Genomic DNA, 26,479 nt, shown 5'->3' with positions numbered 1-26,479 from the left:
GCCTTTAGATCTTTCTGTTCATAAAGATAGTGAGCAATGGAAAGTTGATTAGAAGCTGGAATGATTAAATGCTTCCTCTGCTTGTCAAAACAAATCTTAATGTTTTATTTTTTAAATCTACGCCTTTGACACCATGCATTTTGTATTGTTTGTCTTGCACTTTCTCCCCGCACAGGAAGTTTTTGGGATCCGCAGAACGCACACATGCTGTGCTTGGGATCGCCAGGGAATCCCGTCACCAAAATGGTGCAGGTGGCAGGGAAGCTGTGGTGCGGCTGCCAGAACCGAATCCTTGTCATCAACACAGCCACGCTTTGCCAGGAGGTGAGTGTGCAGCACATGCGAGTGTAGGCCCCACAGCGCAGTGCAGTAGGAAGGTGTAGTCTTGGCAACTCAGCCAGTAAACCACCATCACAGTTAATACCAGCCAGCAGAGCCATGCTGACCTAATGCATCTGTTAGACACACAATGCTGGAGTAACTCAGCGGGACAAGCAGCATCTCTGGAGAGAAGGAATGGATGACGTTGCGGGTTGAGATCCTTCGTCAGACTGCTGCATCTGTTACTTTATCCCTATACTAGGCTTTGCAAGATTGGAAAATCTGAGTTTCAGAAATAAAAAATTATAAAAATTAAATTATAAAAATTAATTGAAAGGATAAAGTGCTGGAGTAATTCAACAGGTCAGGCAGCATCTTCAGAGATCTACAGCGTCTGAAGAAGAGTCACGACCCGAAACGTCACCTGTTCGTTTTCTCCAGAGATGCTGCCTGACCTGCTGAGTTACTCCAGCCTTTTGTGTTTGTCTTCGGAGAACATGGGTAGGTGACGTTTCAGGTCGAGAAAGCTTTCCACTGTACCGAGGTACACGTGACGATAAACTAAATGGAAACCTCTTCAGACTCCTGGAAGCGAGCTGTCTGCTGTTGAGGAATCTGCAGTGCTGACGTTTCCTCTGTCTCTACCTTTCTTGACAGCACATGATTCAGATCGGCCAGGACAGCAGCCGGTGTGTGACAAGTATGGTGAGCTCCAGCCTAGGGGTTTGGATTGCAATGCAGAGCAGCGCTCAGGTCAAGCTGTACCATGCAGGCACCTACGAAAACCTGGCCGAGGTCGACGTTGCGCCTGCAGTCCACAAAATGCTCGCAGGTAGGAGGATGTGTTTCACATTGGTACATTGCTCATGTTCCTTAATACAGCTGAAGTGAACGGAATGGATGGGAGGTATGAATTAGTCTTCACCTTGGATTAAATTCCAGCAGTCTCTCTGATTCTGTGGAATTCGTCACGACAGACGCCCTGGAGGCCTATTCATTGGGCATTTTTAAAGCAGAGATTGGCAGATTCTTGATTAGTATGGGGAGAAGGTAAGGGAATGGGATTGAGAGGAAAAAAACAGATCAGCCATGATTGGATGGCGAAGTAGACTCGATGGGCCGAAAGTTTGAAAACAAAAGGGTGGAAATTTTCAACAGATCAGGCCTGTCTATGGAGAGGTAAACAGTCAGATTAATTACTTGCTTTGATGATAGGTTATTAAGCTGAAAAAATTATTCTGTTCCTGTCTCCAACGATGTTACCTTTCTTGTAGCATCACTTAACCAATACTAACCTCAGTCTCTCCCAGCTTATCCCATCTGATCAAGTCAAGATTGATGCTCTTCCTACACCTTCTCCAATTTGGTTTAGAAACATAGAAAATAGGTGCAGGAGTAGGCCATGCGGCCCTTCGAGTCAGCACCGCCATTCAATATGATCGTGGCTGATCATCCAAAATCAGTACCCCGTTCCTGCTTTCTCCCCATATCCCTTGATTCCGTTAGCCTGAAGAGCTATATTTAACTCTCTCTTAAAAACATCCGCTGAATTAGCCTTCACTGCCTTCTGTGGCAGAGAATTCCATAGATTCACAACTCTGGGTGAAAAAGTTTTTCCTCATCTCAGTCTTATTCTTATTCTTATTCTTATTCTTAAAATGGGGCCCCTGGTTCTGGACTCCCCCAACATCGGGAACATTTTTCCTGCATCTAGCCTATCCAATCCCTTAAGAATTTTATATGGTTCTATAAGATCCCCTCTTATCCTTCTAAATTCCAGTGAATATAAGCCCAGTCGATCTATTCTTTGGTCCTTCATAAGTGGTAATGCCCATAACTTCCCACTCCAAAGCTGAATCCAGCTTCAGGCCAAACGTAGTGTCCAAAAGCCAGGGGTGAAGGCAAAGCAGTACAGGCCTTCCAAACTATCAGTCGAAAAGTGGTTGAGAAAATCAGTGTAAATCAGTTAAATCAGCAATTTTAGCAAAAGAATTGTAACAGTAAATCATTTGTTACCTTCATCCCTGCTGGCAGCAACCTTTTGATTTCTGAGTTTGGATGCAAAGAAATGCAGAAGTCGTTCTTTGTTGCAGAATGTGTTGTCAACACACACGTACAGTAAAATCACAGCCATCACACACACGTACAGTCAGAAAAGAGCGGAGGACGAAAATAAACCAGAAACAGCATCACTGTAACTTCAGTATCTATTTCCAGGTGATGGGCTTCTGCGCAATGAATGGACAACAGTGTTTGAGGCTGTGTGCCTTCACTCTGTGCTTTGTGCCAGCTCTGTCTTTTGTTAGTTTAGTTTAGAGAATCAGAGTGGAAACAGGCCCTTCGGCCCACCAAGTCCGTGCCGACCAACGGTCCCCGCCCACTAACACTATCCCACACACACTAGGGGCAATTTATAATTTTACCAAGCCAATCAGCCTACAACCTGTACGTCTTTGGGGCGTGGGAGGAAACCGGAGATCCCGGAGAAAACCCACACAGGTCACAGGGAGAACATACAAACTCCATATAGACTGCACCATTCATCAGGATGGAACCCGGGTCTCTGGCACTGTAAGGCAGCAACTCTACCTCTGCGCCACCGTGCCACCATTGTTTGACAGAATTGATGGTTAGGAGGCGCCAGGGCCAGATTAAGCTAGTGCGGGGCCCGTAGCATATGTTATAAAGGGGCCTGAAAAACGGGACCAGGTGATGTCACCGCCTGCACCCCACGTGACCTCACCCAGCCAGAGGCCACATGCTCCCGCTCCGCCAATGACGGCCGCCCGGGCCGGGAGGTGGATTGCAACTTCCGTTCAGCGAACACTCGGCCCTGCTCCCCGAACACACTCTGCTCCGCTCACCGAACACACTCGGCCACGCTCCCCAAACACAGTCGGCCCCGCTCCCCGAACACACTTGGCCCCACTCCCCAAACTTCGTTAACGTTAACGAGTTCCATTAATCTACACTGTCCGGGCCTACAGTGTCGGGGCCTACAGCGGCCCACGGGCCTAATACGGGACTCTCAGAGAGTGTGTGATGGAGGGGTTTAGTTTAGAGATACAGCGCAAAAACAGGCCCTTCGGCCCACAGTCCGCACTGCACACACTCGGGACAATTTTACACATACACCAAGCCAATTAACCTATAAACCTGTATGTCTTTGGAGTGCGGGAGGAAACCGAAAATCCCAGAAAAAACCCACGTGGTCACGGGGAGAACGTACAAACTCCGTACAGACAGCACCCGTGGTTGGGATGGAATCCGGGTCTCCGGTGCTGCAAGAGCTGTAAGCCAGCAACTGTACCGCTGCGCCACCGTGGGGAGAATGAGGGAGGAATGCGAGAAGAGGGCCTGAGGAGTGAGAGCCAAGGATGCCAGAGAAGTAGAGACAGGGAGGGTCGGAGGAATGTGGAAAAGGTAGGGCCGGAGGAGTGAATAGAGGCGGGACTTGAGGTATAGGGGTGAGAGGGACGGAGTAGGGGTAGGGAGTGCTGGAGCAGTGGATGCTGAGAGGCATGCAAGGTGTGGGTAGAGGAGGTGGTAGAAGAGTGGAGGCGGAGACAGGGCCCGGGAAGTGAGGAGTGTAGGCCGGAGGATTGGTGAGAAAGAGGGCCCGAGCTTTTGGGATGGGTGAGAGGGAGCCGCAGGATTTTGGGAGTATGGGCCAGTAAGGTAGAGAGAGAGAGAGAGAGGTGCGGACGGGTAGGGGCGGAGAAAAGGCCAAATGTGTGAGGGAAAGTGCCCAGAGAAATGGAAAGTAAAGGCCAGAGGAGGGGGGGGGGGGGGGGGGGCATGGAGGGAGGTATAGGAGAAAGATGTTCGGAGTAAACGGGGAGAGCGTTTTGAAGATGCGCAGGGGGAGAATGACAATAGACAATAGGTGCAGGAGGAGGCCATTCGGCCCTTCGAGCCAGCACCGCCATTCAATGTGATCATGGCTGATCATTCTCAATCAGTACCCCGTTCCTGCCTTCTCCCCATACCTCCTGACTCCGCTATCCTTAAGAGCTCTATCTAGCTCTCTCTTGAATGCATTCAGAGAATTGGCCACCACTGCCTTCTGAGGCAGAGAATTCCACAGATTCACAACTCTCTGACTGAAAAGGTTTTTCCTCATCTCAGTTCTAAATGGCCTACCCCTTATTCTTAAACTGTGGCCCCTTGTTCTGGACTCCCCCAACATTGGGAACATGTTTCCTGCCTCTAACGTGTCCAACCCCTTAATAATCTCATACGTTTTGATAAGTGGGATGGAGAAGAGGAGGGAGAGGGGGACAGAAAACTGGAAATAAAGGGGGGGAGCTGGTTGGCGGAAGAGGACAGGAACAGTAGCTATTTGGAGGGACAAAAGTCTGGAAGGCGAGAGGGAAGGGGGATTGGGAAGAGACACGCCCAGTGGAGTGGGGAGAAGGAGAGAGCCGGAGGAGTGGGGAGAGAGAGAAGACCGCAGGAGTGAAGAGAGAGCGAAGGCCCGAACAAGGAGAGGGAGGGAGCGAAGGGTAGGGAAAGAACAGGCGGGAGGCATGCGGAAGAATGAGCAGCGGAGGATTCAGGGGAACAAGTGCGGTTGTGCGGTGACGCACCAGCTTCCCATTGGTCCGCACAGCCCCGCCGCCAAAACATTCTAACCGCGACGTCGGCCACACATTCTAACCGCGGCTGTTGGGGAGCGGAGAGCACAACACAGCATCCCTCAGTGGGATGCCGATTTCAAGCATTTTGCACGGGGCCCTCGAATGCGCGGAGCCTGTAGCAAATGCTACTATGTTAATCCGTCCCTGGGATGTGCTTCAGAATAGCAATAAATCTGAGGCCAACATATCTGAGCAGTAATTCAACTGAAAGTTTTTGTTTAGATTTTTTTATTAAATCCTTTATATGGACATTTTTGTTCTATTTAATTTGGAAAGACCGCTTACCTTTTTTGATGCCTATCTGCTCATAGCTTGGCGCAACTGACAAGCAAGACTTACTGGACATCAACTCAGTGCTCACCGTGGTTTGTGTATCTTGCTAAGATTGGAAAACCCTGCCAAGAGACTTTTATCTACATATTTTCAGAGTGAGACCACTTATTTTGATTCAAAACCTGCTTTAATAAAATCCAGTGATTCCCTGAGCAGAATCCACAGTTGCTGCCCACCACAACTTGTTTCCCCTCTGTCCTCCAACACCAGTTTATCCTCGGATCAAGATGTAGAAACGGCCTGGCCCTGAGTTCCCTGCTACACTGCTGTAACAGCTATAGCCAAGCAGGTAACTTGGCTTTGGAGAGAAAGGAGAGATGGCACGGTGGCACAGGGCGACACGGTGGCGCAACGGTAGAGTTGCTGCCTTACAGCGCCAGAGATCCTGAGTACGGGTGTTATCTCTACAGAGTTTATACGTTCTCCCCGTGACCTATGAGGATATTCTCCAGGATCTCCAGTTTTCTCCCACACTCCAAAGACATACAGGTTTATAGGTTATTTGGCGGTATAAATATAAAATTGTCCCTAGTGTGTGTAGGATAGTATAGGTGTGCATGGATCGCTGTTCAGAGCAAACTCAGTGAGCCGAAGGCCCTGTGTTTCCATGCTGCATCTCTAAACTAAACTAATGCAAAAATAAGGCTCCTATTCCATGGGGATTTTCCTCCCCCCAATGGAATAAGAGCTATTTTTAAACTATTAAACAGCAACTCATTAGATTGAAAGCAGCACTTGCAACTAGGGTTGCCAATTGTCCTGTATTAACCGGGACATCCTGTATTTTGGGCTAAATTGGCTTGCCCGTACGGGACCGCCCTTGTCCCGTATTAGGCCCGGGGGGCGCTGTAGGCCCAGATGCCGCCTAACGGAGGTTGCATGGCGACCCCTCTCCCGGCCCAGGTCATTGGTGGAGTGGGGGTGGGGGAAGAGTCCTGTCCCGTCCCGGAGCGGGGATGTTCAGTGCGGCGGGTAGACGGCGGTGGCTCTCCCACCGGGCGGCGTGGAGAAGGCGCTGAGCTGGCTGGGGAGAGGAGGGGGGACGGAGGAGCCAAAGGCAGGCCCAGCGCCAGGCCCAGGTCTACGGCCACCTCCAACAACGCCCGACCTAATCGCCGCTGCTGCCGCCTTTCCCCATGGCTCACCTCAGCCTTACGGTTACCCGTACATGTCCAGGCCCAGGCTCCGGCAGCTTACCCCAGCACCAGGCCTGGCTCTCCCACCGCTACGGAACTGGCAAACCCACCCCCAAGAGACAAGTGGCCGAGGGCCACGGAGGAGGGTGAGGAGAGAGCGGCGGCTGGCGCTGGGTCTCCAGAGCTGTATGAAAATCCATGAACAATTCCAAACTTATTCTGTATGGCAAGGATTGGCTTGTCCCCATACTTGGGTTACCTCATAGTAGAAGAAGAATTCAATCTAGCCCTTGGTCTTTATACCTTGGTGGGCATTACTGATCTGTCGGATGGCTACATTGCACGAAGCTGGACGAAACAGAAATCGGCTTTGGGGAGTGCCCTGGACCCATTAGCAGACAAAATTCTGATCAGTGTTCTGTATGTCAGTCTCACGTGTGTTGAGCTTATTCCAGCTCCTCTCACTGTTATGGTTCTTATGCGAGATGTCATTTTGGTTGCAGCGGGTTTCTATATTAGATACCAAACGGTTCCAGCACCAAGAACACTAAGCAAATATATCAACCCGTGTTATGCTACTGCCCAATTGAAACCGACTTTTACCAGCAAGGTGAACACTGCAGTTCAACTTGTACGAGTGGCTGCATCACTAGCAGCTCCAGTTTTCCAGTTTGTGGACAGTGTGTTCCTTCATACTTTATGGTACGTCACATCCCTGACCACGGCAAAAATACTGTGCAAGTTCTGAACCGGGCAAAGTAAACCAAATTGCATTGCTGACAATGGGGTCTGGAATCAGTCTGAGCAAAGCAGGAAATGGATCTTGATTTTTATGCAGAAAAGACATTGATTAATATAATGTTGTAGGGACATACGGATTGGCCAGGTAGTCTAGAACCCTCGGATTGGTTTACGGATCACGTGGTGCGGGAGCGTGAGGTATTTGAGTGTCTGGCGCCAAACTGGGGTTAGAGATTAGATTAGCGAGCGAAGTTAGTGAGTGTCCAAAAGTAAATGCGTTGCGTTTGTCACGGGTTTTATCGACAATAAAGTCTTTGGATAATATCGCTCGTTTGGACTCACTACATTGGTGACCTCGAACGTAGGTTTTGGAGCAGCAGGTCGAAGGTCGCTGGCAGCCCCTGGCGTTTTTCAGCCGGCAGCTCTCGCGAGCCGAGCTCAAATATAGTGCGTTTGATAGGGAGCTCCTGGCCCTCTATTTAGCGGTCCGCCACTTCCGTTATTTTTTGGAGGGACGTTCTTTTGTGGCCTACACGGATCACAAACCTCTGACATTCGCTTTTGCTAAGGTTTCTGATCCGTGGTCGGCTCGCCAGCAGCGGCACCTCACCCTGATTTCGGAGTTTACCACCAATGTCCGTCATATTGCGGGTAGGCTTAATGCTGTTGCTGATGCCCTGTCCCGGCCGGCCATTCCCTCCGTAGCCGTGGTAGGCGGACAGGTGGATTTCCAGGAGCTAGCGGAGGCTCAGCGCCTGGAAGGAACTGCCGCGGTGTACGCCGCCACAGCCTTGGGACTGCGTCTGGAACAGGTGGCGTGTGGCCCCACAGGTACCAAGTTGTGGTGTGACGTTTCCCTTCCACGCCCTCGCCCGGTGGTGCCTGCCGCCCTGCGGCGTAAGGTTTTTGAGGCCATTCATGGCCTGGCACATCCGTCCATCAGGGCGACTTCAGCCATGGTGGCCGCCCGGTTTGTCTGGCACGGCCTGCGGAAGCAGGTGGCAGCCTGAGCACGTGCCTGCATTCCGTGCCAGACCTCCAAAGTTCATCGCCATGTCCAGCCCCCATACCAGACATTCGAGGTTCCCCCCGTCCGTTTTTTCCACATCCACGTGGATTTGGTGGGTCCATTGCCCTATTCTAGGGGTATACTCATCTGCTGACGGTGGTGGATCGGTTTACACGTTGGCCGGAGGCGCTCCTGTTGTCGGACACCTCGGCGGCCTCCTGTGCACGGGCCCTGGCGTTGCATTGGGTGGCCCGTTTCGGCGTCCCGGCTATCATCACCACGGATCGGGGGGCCCAGTTCACCTCGTCCCTCTGGGCCGCGCTGGCACAGCTGTATGGGTCTCGCATACAGCAGACCACCGCCTATCATCCCCAGTTCAACGGGATGGTTGAGCGCTTCCATCGGCAGCTGAAGGCGTCCCTCTGTGCTCGCCTGACCAGCCACGATTGGGCTGACCAGCTGCCTTGGGTCCTCCTCGGCATTCGTACGGCCCCAAAGGCTGAGCTGGGCACATCCTCGGCCGAGCTCGTCTCTGCGGGTGCCGGGTGACATTCTCCCTTCCGCTCCCGCCTTGCTGCCGCCCGTCACGTCGGTTTTTGGTTGCCTCCGGGCGCGGGTGGGTTCTCTGGCTCCAGTCCCGACCTCCAGGCACGGAAGCACGGCAGTCCACGTCCCGTCGGACTTGCGGGACTGCGATTACGTGTTCCTTCGGAAAGATTCCCACCGCCCCCCTCTTCGGCCGGTTTACCAGGGCCCGTTCCAGGTGCTTAAAAGAGGGGCTGTCACCTTCACCTTGCAGGTGGGAAATCGCCAGGAGGTCGTTTCGGTACCCGGCTGAAGCCGGCCCATTTGGACCAGGACCTCCCCGTGTCGGTGGCTCAGCCTCCGCGCCTGGGCAGGCCTGTTGCCGCCCCACTGGTCCTGCCAGCGGCGCCCTGTTTGCCACCTCTCGGCCCCCCGCCGCCTATGGTTGGGCCCGGGCCGCCGTTGCCGATCAAGCGCTCTCCGTCACCTACACCCTCCTCTCCCGTGGCCCCTCCATCGCCTCTAGCGGCGGCGCCCTCCCCGCCTCCTGTCACGTTGGTTGGTTTCCCCCCTCCGTACGCGTTCCGGGAGGGAGGTCCGGGCGCCTGTGAGGTATGGTTTCGAGGGTTCTGGGGGGAGTCATGTAGGGACATACGGATTGGCCAGGTAGTCTAGAACCCTCGGATTGGTTTACGGATCACGTGGTGCGGGAGCGTGAGGTATTTGAGTGTCTGGCGCCAAACTGGGGTTAGAGATTAGATTAGTGAGCGAAGTTAGTGAGTGTCCAAAAGTAAGTGCGTTGCGTTTGTCACGGGTTTTATCGACCATAAAGTCTTTGGATAATATCGCTCGTTTGGACTCACTACAATGTAGATATATATGGATTCTTTTCCTACTAATGATACGAATTTAATAATAAAAGTTTACAAATCCGAAGAAAAAAACTGGTGGAGCGGGAGCACGTGGCCGCTGGATGGGCGAGGTCACATGGGGCGCGGGGCGATGACGTCACCTTGTCCTGTATTTGGGAATTTGCAACGTCAGAAGTTCATGAAATATTAACAGTATATTTTAAATGGTTGCCACGCAACTTCCTATTTATTTATCTATTAGCAAATTGCAGAGAGGAAGAATACAGAGTGCAAAGCTATGCATGCTTTCTAGATAATGTAGGATTGGTATTTTATGTATTGGGAAATTTCAGCTTTACCTCAGTGCACCAAACCTCTTGCATGGTAATTTGTATTTTTTCAAAGCACATCCTCTCTCCAACAGGTTCTGATGCCATTATTCGACAGCACAAAGCTGCCTGTTTACGAATTACTGCCCTCCTTGCCTGTAAAGACCTTCTCTGGATTGGGACCAGTGCTGGTGTGGTGTTAACTCTATCCATTCCCCATGTCACTGCCAACACCACGTCGCTCAGGATACCTTTAACGCCCATGGGATCGGCTCACGGACACACGGGACATGTTCGATTCCTCACGTCCATTGAACTCCCCGAGATCTTTGATCTGACTTTCCCACCAGCAAGAGAGCCAGGCAAGTATATGGAGTTTTTTTTTTAAGGTCGTTGCCCAAGTATTAGGGCTGTGGATAAACTGCACTTTCTTTGTTTTTTTGTTCTTATTCACTGCCTACAACTTTCCATTCCTGAAGCATCTCTGCCCCAGATGTTTGTGGCCACTAACCCATTGGACGTACTTGAAATGGAGATAGATGATTTTTTTTAAGGATCTGAGAATTGATGATAAAAAGGAAATAGCACAGAAGAGGTGTTGAGGCCCAGAGAGATCAGCCATGATTATATTGAACGGAAGGGCAGGTTCTCATTTGCTTGTGTTCTCATGCCATGAACTATATTCCGAGATCGGTGAAATCTCTATCATCAAACTATAAAAACATTGTTTCTTGTGCTATCCAGGCAAATTATACCATACAATTAAACCCTCATGCAAAAATAAAAATAAAATAGAGTGCAGAATATGGAGTTACCATGTAGAGTAAGTGCACAAAAAAAGAAAAGTGGAGGGTCTGCAACAAAGTAGATTGGGTGATTGTGAATACATCCTGAGCATAGGAGACGTCCGTTCAAGAGTCTGATGCCAGCGGGGAAGAAGCTGTTCTTGAATCTGGTGGTACGTGCTTTCAAAGTTTTCTATATTCTGCCTGGTGGAAAAGGGGAGAAGAGAGATTGACCAGGATGTGATTGCTTCTTGATTATGTTGGCTGCTTTCCTGAGGCAGCGTGTTGTGCAGATGGGGGATCGATGGGGGTAGGCTGGTTTTCGTGATCAACCGGGCTGCATCCAAACGTCTGCAGTTTCCTGAGGTCTTCGAGAGAGCAGTTGCCAAACCAAGGAGGGATGCTTCTAGATAGGATGCTTTCTATGCTGCATCAGTTGAAATTGGTAAGTGTCATTGGAGACATGGCAAATGTAAGAGGTAGTAGAGGTGTTAATGTGCTTTCTTGACGGTAGCGGGCAGCATGGATTGACCAGGACAAACTGTTGGTGATATTTACAGCCAGGAACCTGAAGCTCTCGACCATCTCAACTTCAGTACTATAGATGCCAACAGGGTAATGTACTCTACCCCACACCCTGAAGTCAATGACTACCTGCTTTACTGAAATTAAGAGAGAGGTTACTGTTTGACACCATGCTACTAAGTTCTTTATCTCCTTCCTGTACTCTGTCCCGTCATTGTTCGAGATCCAGCCCACCGTAATGGAACATCCGCAAACTTATAAATAGAGTTGGAGCATAATTTGGCTGCGTGGTCGTGAGTGTACATGGAGTATAGTAAGGGACTGAGAACACAGCTTTGCAGGGCACCAGTGTTTTGAATAATTGTGGAGGCTGTTTGGTCACCAATCCTTCCTGATTATATTCTACAGTCAGGAGGTTGAGGATCCAGTTTCAGAGGGGGGTGTTGACTCCATGGTTCAGGAGTTTGGAGGTGAATTTGGTTGGAATTATGCTGTTGGTGGAGCTATAGTCAATAAATGGGATGAGGCAGAAGGTGATGGTAGAGGATTGTTCTTCAGACTGGAAGTCTGTAACGGGTGGTGTGCTACAGTGGACAGTGCTGGGTCCACTGTAGTTTGTTATGTATATTAACGATTTGGATGTGGATATTAAGTAATAAAGTTAGTAAGTTTGCGGTTGATATTCAAATTAGCGGTTTCGTATACTGAAGAATATTAACAATGATTACAATGGGATCTTGAGGAACTGGTTCAATGGCCCAAGGCATGGCAGATGGAATTTTGTTCAAATAAATACGAGATATTACATTTTGGTAAGACAAGCATGGCAGGACTTACACAGTAAATGGAAGGGTACTAAGGAATGTTGTAAGATAGAGAAACCTAGGGGTATTAGTACATAGTTTCGTGAAAGCAGCGACACAGGTTGCAGGGTGGGGAAGAAGGCGTACAGTATGAAAATGCACACCACCAGATTTAGGGACAGTTTCTTCCCAGCTGTTATCAGGCAACTGAATCATCCTATCACAACCAGAGAGCAGTGCTGAACTACTATCTACCTCTTTGGTGACCCTCGGACTATCCTTGATCGGACTTTGTTGGCTTTACCTTGCACTAGAAGTTATTCCCTTATCATGTATCTATACACTATAAATGGATCGATTGGAAACTTGTATTGGCTTTCTGCTGACTGGTTAGCACGCAACAAAAGCTTTTCACTGTACCTCAGTACACGTGACAGTAAACTAAACTGAAAAAACTGAAAGAAGTTAGGAAGTCATGTCACAACGGGACTAGATGGTGGCGATGCCATGTTCGGACGGTTTTAATTGCCCTGCTTTAGGAAGGATATCAATAAACTGGAAAAGATGCAAAAAACATTTAAATAAATATAGCAGGTCTGAAGGGCTTGAGTTGTAAGTAATGGCTGGAAAAGCTAGGTCTTTTCTGCCTGGAGTATAGGAGTCTGGGGGATGATATCATGGACGTTTAAAATGTTTTGGGGTAGCATCACGTTTAAAAAGTACGGAGAATAGTGGACAAAACTAAATATTATGGAAATTAAGATTAATTGGAAATTCAAGGGGAATCCATTTCATCCAGGTAATAAATTAGCAGGGAAACTGGCTACAACAAATAACATCTGTGGGTGAAAGATGCACCTGGATATATCTGGAGATAGAAAACAACAAGGCAGAGGTTGTAAATAAAATCTGGTGGAGAAAAAAAATCAAGAGTTGCTGGAAACTCTCAGCAGGTCAGGCAGCATCTGTTGAAGGAGAAACAGAGTTAATATTTCAGAGCTGACAGAGTTTTTGATTTGAAACACTAACTCTGTTACTCTTTCTGCAGCTACTGAGTGTTTCCAAGGTTGCGATTGCAAAATTTCTCATTACTTTTTATGTTCAATGTGTAATGTTAGATTGCTCAGCAGAAGCATTTCAATTTTGGTCCATTGATTCTTATTTTCAGAGCAGGATTGGCTTAAAGTACATCTAGCATTGTTGATTTAGCATTTGGGCACTGCATCTCCTAATGGTGTCCAACCATCTACTTACCCTTCCAGGTCGGCCCAGCACAGGTGGGGAAAGGCTGGTCGGTTCACAGAAGCGGGACTCAGCAAGACGCCGATCATCTGCCATCATTCCCTTGAAAACCAACATGCTGGTGATCAGCGGAGGAGACGGGTACGAAGACTTCCGGCTTACCAACAGTAGTGAGACCATCGGCCGAGACGATAGCACCAACCATCTGCTTCTGTGGCGCGTTTGAGAGGAATGAAGCAAGTCGTTGGCTACAAGACTACTGTTACTGTTTGTCTCCCAGTGTGCTGTGTCTAATGCTTGGGCATTTAGTCTCTGTGTGCATTGTTTGTCTTTTACTGTACACGAGCAGGGCCCCGAATGAATGATCAGCAGTCTTAAGACGTGTGTCTGCAAGTTAGGAGGTGATCCGCCCCGAATTTTGGTTGCGATGTTATTTTCTTTGCCACCCAGTGTGCCATGGATATGAAATGGTAGATGATCACGGGTATCTTTATGAATGAGCAGTGGAACAAGCAAGGATTAGTCCATCTATCACCATCTCTGATTATTATGACTACCCATTAATGAAAAAAAAATATCACTGAGTTTGGAACCAAGACGTGTTACAGTGTGTCGCACGAGGTTGAGCACAAATGAAGGCAGGAGATTGTGGGATTCACACTTTGTACAGGACATCTTCATTTGTGACAGGAGATCCCAGCATTATCCCTTGCCTCTGTTCCCAAAATCTGGCATCATGTTTGTAGCAGCAATCATGAGGAATCCTCTTCATAGCTTCAAAGTGATGGCGCCATGATTATGTTTCAAGTCACCGCCAATTAATAATTTCCAATGAGATCTTCGTCTGTGGCAACCTGTATAAAGACAGACTTGATGGTCTGCATGGATATTGTGACAGTGAAATTCTGTTTGTTGTCACGTTTGTTGTTTGAAATGAAGAGGCCTTTCAGAAGTAAGATGACCTCAGTCAAATGTGTCATATTGATATGAACCATAAAATGGAGTGCATCGTGGGCATATGTGTATGTATATACACACCTAAGACAAATGTCAGTGGACATCATTCTCAGTGAATCTGCATGAGAGAGAATTATGTTTGTAGTATTAATCCCTTTTGGACACCACACAAATTTCTATGTGCTTACACTTTCAATCAGAGGACTGATGAACTGCATTGTATGTACCTCACTGTGTACCAACAGCTACAATGTTCCGTAGAGTGAGTGCGTGTGTATGTGTGTGTGTATATGTGCGTGCACTTGGTTGTGTTCTACTGCCTTCTTTGTAGCATGGAGCCAGTTTATATAGAAACCAGAGCGCGTGTGTAAAATGACAATGTGCAATATGTGGCCAAGACCTGGAGGACCATCAATTTTCAGAAACATTTAACCAGAGGACATTCAAACATTTTGCAGGAATGCGTGTTAATTAGTGCCACATAAAAACCTCAATCTGCCAAAGGCCGCAATTATAGTCAAATCTACCTTTTGGAAGGTAGAGCTAGAAGGTGAACTGATATTGGTCCTCCTGTACAGTATTTATGTTTCTTTTAACTTAGTTATCTTTCACAGCACTTAATTTATGCATTTATCTTTTTTTTTTAAATCTCTAGAAATTTGACAAAGTTTGTTTTACATTTTGTGGCTTAATCTAGTTGTTCATTCTGCGTGGCAAGATTTTTTGAAAGGAAGAGTAACTATGTTTGACTGAACTATGTGGATCTCGACCTTAGTTAACAGAATGTACGATATTTCCCTGGTACTGTACTCTCAGTCCCTCATGCACTTCATTTCAGCTTCCCACCCTCACTAAATCTATAATAAAAGTGCAGTTACCTTGCGAGATGTTTGGTCTTAACTCAGCTCAATGCAGGAAATTCCAGAACAACTAATAATTGGGTTGATGAAAAGTGTGCATCCAGAACTTCACAAACCCCCTGTTTACTGGTGATGGCCTATTGTGCAATTCTGGCACTGTCGGTTTTTAATTAATAATGCAAGAGGACATGCCACAAAGTCTGTTTCATTTTATGTCATTGTAAGAGGACGTCTTTGAGGGTCAGAGATAATGAGATTCCAAGGTGTCGCAAGTAGACATTTTGACTCCATTACTAACGTCAACATGCCTTTGGCATTGGCCTAGTTTCCTGGCAATCCTTTGCTAGTCATCACAACGCCAAATACTCATATGAAACCTCATCCTTCATTGCAATGACATGAAATTAAATGTACTTCTTTGGTACTAAAGCTTGGCACCTGGGCTGTGAAGACAATAATTTAGCGCAATAGCTGTTTATTTATATTTAGTGAATTGGAAGTTAAGCCGTTTGGATGTTTCCGATGTTGGGTTTTCACCCAGTAATTATCCCTTGATAGATAAATTGCAAAGGATTAAGGTTAGAATTTGTAAAATTGCGATTGTGTTTCTAGTCTGATGCTCCACATCTGTCACCCCCATCCCTTCACCAATAGCCCTTCCACTTTTACCCACTACTGCACCCTCCCATTTCCTAAGTCCACTGTGTTTACAAAGTACACTTAACCTGTTCTATGTGCTGATGAATGGGACAAGCATGGAGTACATCTTTAATTGCATGTAGCACAATACAAGGTCCTTGTAAGTGAGGGTCCAATAGTCAGTACATAATTCTTCTTTGTGCTCAACTCCAGTCAGGATTCTTTTGCTCACTTAAAGTTCTTTACTCCAAAATCATTTCACTGATTAAATGTGATTTTTTTTCCCCTTCTTACAAAGTTGTAATTTTGCATCCCCCAAAAAATAGTATTGCCTCCCAAATGGTCTTACCTGATTAAGAAAAGCCAAAGATTAGAAGACATGTACAGTACATAATGAATGTTCTTTTCTATTCTGTTTACTTTCCAAAGTTATTTTTTTTTAAACAGGCCAGACTAAAATATTTAAAATAAATGTTTAAAAATTTTTTTAAAGCTAAAACTAAAAAAAACCTTTTAGACAGTTCTTGATACCAGGATTAACTGCACACAAACAGGGTGAGATCGCCAGGGATTTTACATCATTGAAAAATGCAGTTTAAGTGTGAGGGGAAAATTCTTTTCTGCTCACCCTTTCCTTGGTTTCATGTAAATGGGACATCAAACAGCAGGAGAATGCATTGCAATAATTTTTAAATAGTGACTGTGGGACCCAGCAGCATGGAAACAATGTTTCTGGTAATGAATGCAGCATTTTATACCTGAAAGAGTAAAATTGGTTTGATGGCCCTGTGTTACTCAATGTAGTAACAGCTAAATTCTAATCAGTACCTACAAGGAGTGTTTTCTGATGTTTGTAGTGCATGCATTGGGCCCAGTTAAATCAGTGGGCTGCGATGTTTAAAAAAATATTTTTTCCGCTTTTCGAGTTTCAAGAAATTCAGCCTTTTATATGTGCAGATCAAACCACTGAAGTATTTTGACTCTGACTCGTGTTGGATTTTAGTCAGTGCTTGGTTGAAGTGCAAGAGTTGCCAATTCTAAGACTGGTATGCAGTGTCCATTGGCCTATTCAGAATTGCATCAAGTCCCCACCCTATTCACAGAGCTTCGTCATGAAAAAAAATTAACCTCTCCAATTGGAAACGTTTATTTTAAACCAAGAAATAAAATAGCCCAATTAATATTCTGAGCTTGATAGAAGCCCCCGTTGGTTTTGTGCTGTTATTTTAGTGAACAGTGGGAATGATTTGTGCTGCTAATTAAAGTAATAGTGTTCTGAATATGGTGGAATCCTGAATTACATTTACAATCGAAGTCTTAAGATCACACAGCTGGAAATTATTTGAATATGTTCCATTGTGATGCACAGTGCATGTTGGACCATGGCTGTGTGAATTTGTTTCAGGAGCAGTAGATGTGGGTAGAAATAAGCACGTTGATAGACTATGTGTACCACACATTTTGTATCGATGCAAAATTGTTTCTAGAAATGCAGACAGTTCTCAACTACGGAATTAATTCCAAACAAACATGGTGGGATCATCAGGGACTTCACATCGCTGAAAAATGCAGTGTAAGTGTAGCATTATCTACCATAACACGAGCCTGCTGATATCCTTTAATCACGCAGCATGAAGAATTCCTGGCATACCACTCACACAATGGTACAGAAAACTGCTTGACCTTTACTTCTGTTTATGTTTCTTCCGCCAGTGAAGCAATGTTTGCACAAATGTTTTCTGATGATGCTGATGTTTCCTTCCAGAATGTTTACACATCTTGGGAAAAAAAAACTTTAATTGACCTATGATGATATCGGGACTTTTAAAATGTCTTGAGAAGGTTGGGGTGGTGTGGAGCTGGAGTGAGTTCAATAAAGTTAATGTAATGAGATCAAAGGAGACTGTGTCAGTCTAAAGTTCTGAAGTCACTGACATAGTGAAAGCAGAGCTCCAACTGCCTAGTATAAACAGTGAATTATAAAGTGCCTAGACTAATGTTAGATGTGCAATTAAACGGATCAACAAATTAATGGGAATTATATCAGCTGTAAATTATTTTAAGAGAATCCAGTAATGTAAGCCAGAAAAATGATCTCTCGGATTATTGTAAAACATTTTTTATATGGTGCTGAAGGACTTCGGAGAGAGAACTGATGTTTAGATTGGAGAAAAGTTTGCAGTTCAAGTAAAAAATTGAAAGGAAATATTGAGTGGCTGTAAAATTGGATGGTCAACAGATGTGCCTAAATGTCTGTGGCATGCATCAGAATTAAGAAGTTTGGTGAAATTTATAACAGGAGATTGAATCACTAAAATGTCCATTTCTGTGGGATTTACATTTCTGCTTCTAAAACTTCTAAGAAGTTATGTCAACCAAGAGGAGAAAGAGGGATGTTTGGGAAGTCAGGGTGTGGCCATGTGGATTGTCAGAAATCACAGTACAGAAACTTTCTGTTTTTCAGCGGCTGTTACCAACCACATGCTGAAACCTGTGTAAGAAGGAACTGCAGATGCTGGTTTACAACAAAGATAGACACGAAATGCTGGAGTAACTCAGCGGTTCAGGCAACATCACTGGAGAAAAGGAATAGACGACAGTTCAGGTCGAGTCTGATGAAGGGTCTCTTCCCGAAACGTCCACTATTCCTTTTCTCCAGTGATGCTGCCTGACCCGCTGAGTTACTCCAGCATTTTGTGTCTACATGTTGAGACTTAACTGACTGGATCAAGGCCCATGAAGCACTGCTCTTACAACAATGACATTTCAGTTCATCGAGTGGAGCTTAAATATCACAGTTTGGGGTGGAGTGGGAGATTCATCAGAACTTAATGAGGTAAATTACAAAGTTTTGGGGCTTCTATTTAACATTTAAGGAAATTGTGGGGTGAGCAAGTTGAGTTGTTTGAATTTCACCAGTGGAGAATCCAAGCAAAGACAGTGTAGTCTTAAAATTAGAACGAAAGTTAAGAAGCATGTTTTGTTCTAAAGATTACCAGATATCTGAAATGCTCTCGCTCTTTGGAGATGAGGCTAAATTTTGGTTTTGTGAGTGAAATAGATAGATTTTTTAATTTAGCAAGAGATATGCATCAGGGGAGGTTTAATGGTAGAACAGGCTTACGATTGCGGTCCATTTCTTATGCCGCCAACTTTAAATGCTCCGGCTGAGTGTGTTCCCAAAATCCATTGGTATGTCTACAGATTGCTGTGGGTAATGTTTTGCGGTGGCTGGTAGAAGAGGACTGCAGGTAACGAAGAAGCAATGGATTGCTATGGGTTAAAAGAATTAACTGTTTATGCTTGTTAATTGGGTACGCCCTAGAGTTGCAAGGAAAGAACATATGGCGTATAGATTGGTATGTACAGTTGCAAAGAAAACATGGCACTGGTCTAAATAAAGATCCAGAATTAATCCTGGACATTGAAACCAAATGAATCCTCCAGTTCTAATGCAGTATGGTTCTCCCTGTTGGCACTTGGAAGTTCTGAACAAGAATGAAGACTTCAGTGACGATGGTAATAAATTTTACAAATTAGATATAGCACGTGAGCATACAGAACATTTGTAAAAATCCAATTTCCCTAATGGAAGTTGACTTAAGAGAGCAGTGGGTTCTGAAAGATGTATTAGTCTTTGAGGCTTTCTGACATGTACTAAACGAAGTACGCTACTACTTAAGTTTAAATTAGAACTGGAAGAGTTTGTAAGACTTGTTTGTAAGAATAAAATGGCTTGTAGGAAGTGGGTCAGTGGAAAATAGAAGGTGATTCCTTGGTATGCAGTGGTCTAGCAAAGAGAATATTTTAGGGAAGGCTTGGACTTCCCTTGTGAGGATGTCTCCATAAAATAAATAAATACACTTATCTTGAAGGGCTCTTCTGCCCATCGACAATCACAAAAGCTTCTTCACTCCTGACTAAACAAAAACTGTAGGCAAATCCCAATAATACCACTGGATTCATATCTGCATATTTAAACCAATGCGTGTCTTTGTTGAGGTATCCTTGATGCTTTCAATTTTGAAAAGCATTGATTGATTATCGTATCTGGGCCTTGGATTGTACACCCACCCTTTGAACATCCAGTTAAATAATAGTTGCTAGTCCACTGTGTCTCTTTCAGAAGGCCGACGCTGACTTTATGATTAAAAGTACAATTATTGCTTTCATGCATGCACTGTATTAAGACATATCTCGTTGGGTACCACACATCACTGCAAAAGAATTAAAGACCTTTAAGTTGAAAAAGGTGTGTAAAAGAAATGCACCAGATTTGAGAAAAAAACCACTTGAGTAAATGTATTTCTTGTTCCTACGTATGGAGAGCTTATTTTAATATAGTGCCAACCTTCCTGGGGACGGGTTAAGTTCCTACTATGATCAAAAATTGCTTTGTAAGTCTCAACTTGGACCCTTACCACACTTCAGTGGCATTTACCTAGAGCTATTGCCAGTGTGGCCACTCATTCACCTCTCATCAGGGAGGTTAGCTTTATTGGTTTCTGAGTAAAGTCAAAGGATTGCCATTGTTATAGACAACTGGCGTAGAAAGCTAATTACCAAGTGGCCGAGCCCCTCTAGAACCAAATGGACCTGTAAAATGTAATTCAAGATGCATGAGAAATAATTACTGTTAAGGGATGGCTCTTCTGCTCTAAACACCTCACTGTGTATTCACATTCTCTTCATGCAGTTGCAAGTCTCTTTTAAGTGTTGATGAAATGAATAAACGTTAACTCTTTCATAAACCATTCCATGTTGGCCGATTGTAAAGGGTAGCAGTATCTTCAATGTTGTGTCAATTTGATATTAATTAGGAATATCGCTTTGTAATCATCAGCCTGCACTGAAATTAACAGTCCATTCACTCATCCTGCGCTGAGTTCAAGAACTAATAGTAAAACAAAACATGATAGAAAATTATACGCCGAAAGAGAAGAAAAGTTTGTTTCTTCAGAGTGCGAATTGCTTGGGCAATGGGAGAAGCCACCTTTTGAGTATTGTAAATAATGGTACATATTTCCTCCTCTGTACATACTGTTCTCAGTCTTTAATTGTTGATATGAATTTAATGGCATATTTTTATATACGTTTAAGTTTCACTGGTACAATTACTGTTGGGCCAGGACATTTAAATTATAACTACTACAGTACTTGGAAAACTTTTATTCTGACCCATTAAAAGTCAAGTGAGGTTGTCATGTTTATCACGTGTTCCTGTTACGTTTTGTCACTGTGGGATCTTTGTTATTAAAGTTCACTGGTGTCAGATATTTACATTGTGTAGAAGTGTGCTTTATTTCCGCTGATATTTTACATAAAAATATAACGTAAAGCGGCCACATTTCAGGATAAAAGCGCATGCAGTTTTTATTTTACGAAAGTTATCTTTATATAATAGCAATTCATTGTTTTGTTGGCATCTCTGGCAAGGCCAGCATTTGATTACCATCCCTAATTCCCCTTGAGAAGACACAGTGTGCTGGAGTAGCTCAACAGGTCAGGCATCATCTCAGGAGAACATGGGTGGGTGATATTTCGGGTCAGGACTCTTCTTCAGACTGGGTCTGCAGAAGTGTCCCGACCCGAAATGCTGCCTATCCATGTTCTCCATTAATGCTGCCTGACCCGCTGAGCTACTCCAGCACTCTGTGTCTTCATTTGTAAACCAGCATCTACAGTTCCTTGTTTCGACCCTAGTTTCGTTGAGGAGTTGCAAGCCATTTTGCATCATTGCAGTTTTGGTGTGGAAGGCCCTCCAGCAGCATTGTGGAGCAGAGAGATATAAGATTGAACTCGGTGGTGGTATATTAATAAGACAGGATGGTCTGAAACTTAGAGGGGCACTTGCAAGTCATGACGTTCCCAAGTGCCTGTTGCCCTTGTCCCTGTTCCATGCAGCTGTGTTGCTGCATCCTGTGGCACTATGGACAAAATAAAATTGCAAGTTTAGTAAAAAGTGATTTATCATTTTGAAATTAATGTAAATTGGTAGATTCTTTACAAAAGTTACGCATTTAACACTTTAAAAGTATAGGTTTAGGTTTATTATTAGTATAGGTTTATGGCGGCACGGTGGCGCAGTGGTATTGCTGCCAAGCAGCATCAGAGACCCTGGTTTGATCCCGACTACGGGTGTTGTCTGTTAGGAGTTTGTACGTTCTCCCCGTGACCACTTGGGTTTTCTCCGAGATCTTCGGTTTCCTCCCACACTCCAAAGACGTAGAGGTTTGTAGGTTAATCGGCTTGGTCTGTGTAAATTGTCCCTAGTGTATGTAGGGTAGTGCTAATATGCGGGGATCGCTGGTCGGTGTGGACCTGGTGGGCCGAAGAGCCTGTTTCCGCGCTGTATCTCTAAAGTAAACTAAACTATTGTCGAGTGTATTGTGATAAAGTGAAAAGTTTTGTTTCATATTCTGTGCAAACAGATCAGATATACTATACATAAATACAATCAAGTTAAACTCATTTGCCATTGGAAAAAAAAGAGGTCACTGCTGGAGTAACTCAGCAGGTCAGGCAGCTTCCCTGGAGAACATGGATCGGTGCCATTTCGGGTCGGGAATCTTCTTCAGATCTGCTGAGTTACTACAGGCAGCGGGTGTTGTCTGTGTGGAATTTGCATGGTTTCCCTGTGTCCGCATGAGTCCTCTGGGTGCTCTGCTTTCCTCCCACATCCCAAGGACATGTGGCTTTATAAGTTAATAGGTCTCTGTAGCCCGCTGAATTGCTCCAGCACTTTGTGTCCTTTTTAGTAAACTAGCATCTTCAGTTCCTTGTTTTTATCATTTGCCATTGATCTTCATGGTGGTTTCATCAGAAATGTTCAAAAGAGGGGATCAGAGAGTGTGGAGTTTATTCAAATGAACCGAACTTCATACTGCAATGTTGAGGAAAGACGTCAGTCGTTCACTATCAGCCGTGGAAAAGCAAGCAGTGTGAAGGAATTTGAATCCTCCTAACCACCCACCCCTTACTCAGTGCAGCAGCGAAGATAACAGCGGTCATCCATTCATGCCCATTTGCCATTTTATTGCTGATGGTGGTGAGATCTTCACGTAAAGGGCTAATTGGCGGTCTGTGGTGTTACTATGGTCCTGATGGAATTATGACTGGGCTTTCAGCAAGGATACAACTGCAGTTTTCCCAGTGGGCTGAAACAAGTTGGCAGCAGATGGGAAGAATGAAAAAGCCTCCTGCCCCACTCTGACTACCTTTCAGACCCCCCCCCCCCCAACTCTCTTAGATGTCCTGCTCCAAAAAGCACATTTACTTCCAAGCCAGGAGCTTACATTCCAGATCGGGCCTGCATTGAATTTAACTCTGGGCATGATAGTTGTACTCAGACCTAACGTTTTAGACCATTGCCCACCTTGCCTTAACCAGCCTGGGTTTCCCCATAACTAAAACTGTGAGAGAACACGAAGGGGTGAGTGAAAATGTGAAACACAGACTGCAATATCTCAAATAAAAACAGAAATTCTCAAAAAACTCAGCATCTGTGGCACAGTGGCACATCTGCAGAGCAGCTGCCTCACAGCGCCAAAGACCCGACTTCGGGCCTAACTTCGAGTGCTGTTTGTGTGGAGTTTGCACGTTCTCCCTGTGACTGGGTGGGTTTCCTCCAAGTGTTCTGGTTTCCTCCCACATCCCAAAGACATGTGGCCTTTGTAGGTAATTACCCCTAGTGTGCAGGGAGTGGATGATAAACATAGAACTAGAGTGAATTGGTGATCAATGGTGGACACGGACTCGGTGGGCCAGGGGGACGGAGGACAGCGCAGTCAAAATTGACGTGCTGCGCTGTTTGCGGGCCTGCTCCACACACGCAGGCTGCTGATGGGCGCAACCCCCAATGATGCATGTTGGCGTTGAACCGGCCGACCCCTGTGCGGAGCCGGTTCAGGGAGACCCACTCTTTGCGGGGCATGTCCGAGCCGGGTGGGGCTGTGGTGTTCGGTGCGACAGTGAATTGAGAGGTCACCAAGTCTGTTCCCAGCTGGTTCTCCATGCTCCTTATATATTGAAACCGGAGCCACAGAGGGTCGCTGCGTGACGGGAGAAGGGGCAACGAGATGACAGGCGTTGAGGGCCCAGTTGCTGTGAATCCTGGGATTCAGCTGTGACTCAGCCATTGAGACTAAATGGGACTCTCCAGTGGAGAATTCCAAAGATTCACCAACCTGTGATTAAAGACATGTATTCTCTTCTCTGTGCGGAGTGGGCAAAGCTTTATTTTGAAGTTGTGACTCTGGCTGATAGTCTGACAAAAATAAAGTGATAGGAAAGATAGACTGACAACATTTCATAACAGTGTCACAGTAGCCACATTGAAAATCTAACTCCAATATTTTCTAGCTTTGGCAATAAATATATGATGTTTAAAAGAATTTGGTTCCAAAGAACAAAATAGCTGAATCTATGTTCTTGTTACCTCTGCGCTCATATATTCCACTGCATTCTGATTTTACCCTGAAGAGACTTCAATTCATCCCAATTCTGCTGCCTGTTTTCTAACCTTCGTCAGGTCCCCTTCATTGATGAACACTGAGCTTACCAATGTACATCGGTTCCCAGTCAAACAATGCCTTTATGTTAAACGTGTTCTGTGCAAGATTCCAGCATCTGCAGTTCCTTTTGTCCTATTCTCTCAGAGATTAGTATAAATGAGTACGTTGAGGGTCAGATGGATGGGGTTGGGTGCAGGACCTGTTTCTGTGCCATGTTATGACTCTATGACTCTTGTTTCCAAATCCTTCCAATGTTTTGCTCCCTTATGCCTCTCAAAAGACCTCCTCCTTTCCAGTCCTCGAAGGTAGCTTACTTTAGTTTAGTTTGGAAATACAGTGGGGAAACGGGCCCTTTGGCCCACTGAGTCCGCGCACACCGGCGATCCCCGTACACTGTTACACCATACACCACCCCGTAGCTACAGGAAAATTCAAGTTGTCATCCTCTTAAGTTTGTGATGTTAATTGTTGTCTGGATACTTCTGGGTCTCTGTACAAATCCTCCACCAAATAGCAAGACTACTTGGCAATGGTGCAAATTAGATCACAGCATTGATGCCATTTCTAGGCAGTGTTGCCCCCTTCTGGCAGTAGGGGTCATAGTGTTGTAGAGTCATACGGCACTGAGATCTTTCAGCCCACCAAGATCATGCCAGCCCATTTACATATCTATATTAATCCCACTTACCAGCACTTGATCTGTACACTTTAATGCCCTTGTTAATCAAGTGGTCAGGAAGGGCATTGAGAGACAAATAATTGGTGAGTAGGCATTGTCCTTTCGCCAGGGTAGGTCAATCCAGAACTAGAGGGCATAGGTTTGTTAGAGGGGAAGGATTTAAAAGGGACCTGAGAGGCACCTTTTTAACATTGAGGGTGGTGCATAAATGGAACGAGCAGTCAGAGTAAGTGGTGGAGGCAGATACAATTACAACATTCAAAAGCCAAGTACATGGATGGGAAGATTTGGTGGGATTCGGGCCAGGCACAGGGAAGCAAGACGAGCTCAGTTAGGCAACTTGATCGGCATGGATGAGTTGTGCTTGAGGGCCTGTTTTCATGCTACATAGCTACATAATTATCTGACTCTAATTTTCATTTAACCTCATTGATGGTGTAGAAGACTGATACGAGTAAATGAATTGTTATATAATCTGCAAGTGGAATTGTGAAAATGAATGAAATAAATATTTCCTTTTCCAGGACTCATTTTGTACTGCTCTATTTTGCCACTTGAGGGCAACAGTAGATGATCTAAAAATCATTGTCTGGAAATATGCATCCACTTGTGCCCATTTTTTCAAATGCAGACCATGCATGACGTGATTTAACTTGGGTTAGATTACACTTACAATCAGCTCAAATCAACCTCATTTCATCAATGCAACCAGTCAACACACTCAGTATTGACCTAGGTAGCAAATTAGTACACGAGAAAGACTCACCCAGCCCAGCTCAAACTGCACTATACACTTCATGAGTACACGGATCCAAGGTCAATCCAGGATAGCTAACCTATAATCTGTACAAGCAACAGTCTTGCATAAACCTGCCTTTAGTATTCAACAATGCAACTTGCTTTCTAGCTCTTCAATCACCAACTCTGACCATGGTCTGTGCTAATGGTGTAGAGTTGGGAATGAGTGAAACCATACGAGCCCTGAATTGAATGCCATCACGTCAAATCAGGTGAAGGAAACCTGCAGATTATCATTTCCCACCCCACCATACCTGCCGAACCAAACCTTTTTTAAGGTGAATCCTGACTGGGAGTACTGGTGGGGGACATCAATATGTATCACCAAGAGTGGGTCAATAGCACTGAAAATAAGGTTCTCTTTGCTACTATCCAGCAAATTGGACTTGTTACCAATCCATTTGCTTGCTGCCGGAAGTAAAGGCGGACTCCTATCCATCAAGCGCTCTAGTTTGCCATCCTGTCTCCCCATCTTTTAAGAGCTTCCCAAAAAAGCACAACAATCATTAAAATGTTTATCACTGCTCACATATCTTCTTCCTTGGCATTAACGTTGTTTCGATTGGAAGTGGTTGGAGTTATGAGTTTTACAAGAAATTAGAGAATGGGCTAAATTTCTAGCAGCCTAAGTAACATTGAATGGGCAAACAGAAGTAATTCAGCCAGTAGACTGGTGTCAAGATTCCCTAGAGTGAAACTATCCAAGAGCAGTTAACTGGTAGGAAGCCATGTGTGAAATTTGTATCGGGTACACTGTGTGGAGCTGGTAGAATGCAGTGACGATGTACAAGGA

General features: G+C 45.4%; 1 protein-coding gene and 1 pseudogene across 1 annotated transcript in view; both read left to right on the top strand.

Annotated features, from left to right (window-relative positions):
• arhgef17 (Rho guanine nucleotide exchange factor (GEF) 17) overlaps nt 1-20,934 on the top strand; it is a 358,033-nt gene extending 337,099 nt beyond the window's left edge. The window contains exons 18-21 of the mRNA XM_078402165.1: nt 176-324; nt 979-1,153; nt 9,981-10,247; nt 13,261-20,934. Coding sequence (XP_078258291.1) covers nt 176-324; nt 979-1,153; nt 9,981-10,247; nt 13,261-13,466 — 797 coding nt within the window. The 3' untranslated portion in view covers nt 13,467-20,934. The remainder of the gene's footprint in view (nt 1-175; nt 325-978; nt 1,154-9,980; nt 10,248-13,260) is intronic.
• On the top strand, nt 4,851-7,295 carry LOC144595399 (cardiolipin synthase (CMP-forming) pseudogene; annotated as a pseudogene).
• Nucleotides 20,935-26,479: the final 5,545 nt, after the last annotated feature.

Source organism: Rhinoraja longicauda, chromosome 7 (genome assembly GCF_053455715.1).
Source record: "Rhinoraja longicauda isolate Sanriku21f chromosome 7, sRhiLon1.1, whole genome shotgun sequence".
NCBI lineage: Eukaryota > Metazoa > Chordata > Chondrichthyes > Rajiformes > Arhynchobatidae > Rhinoraja > Rhinoraja longicauda.
Note: the sequence above shows the minus strand (reverse complement) of the source record. Positions and strands in the feature narration are given on the sequence as shown.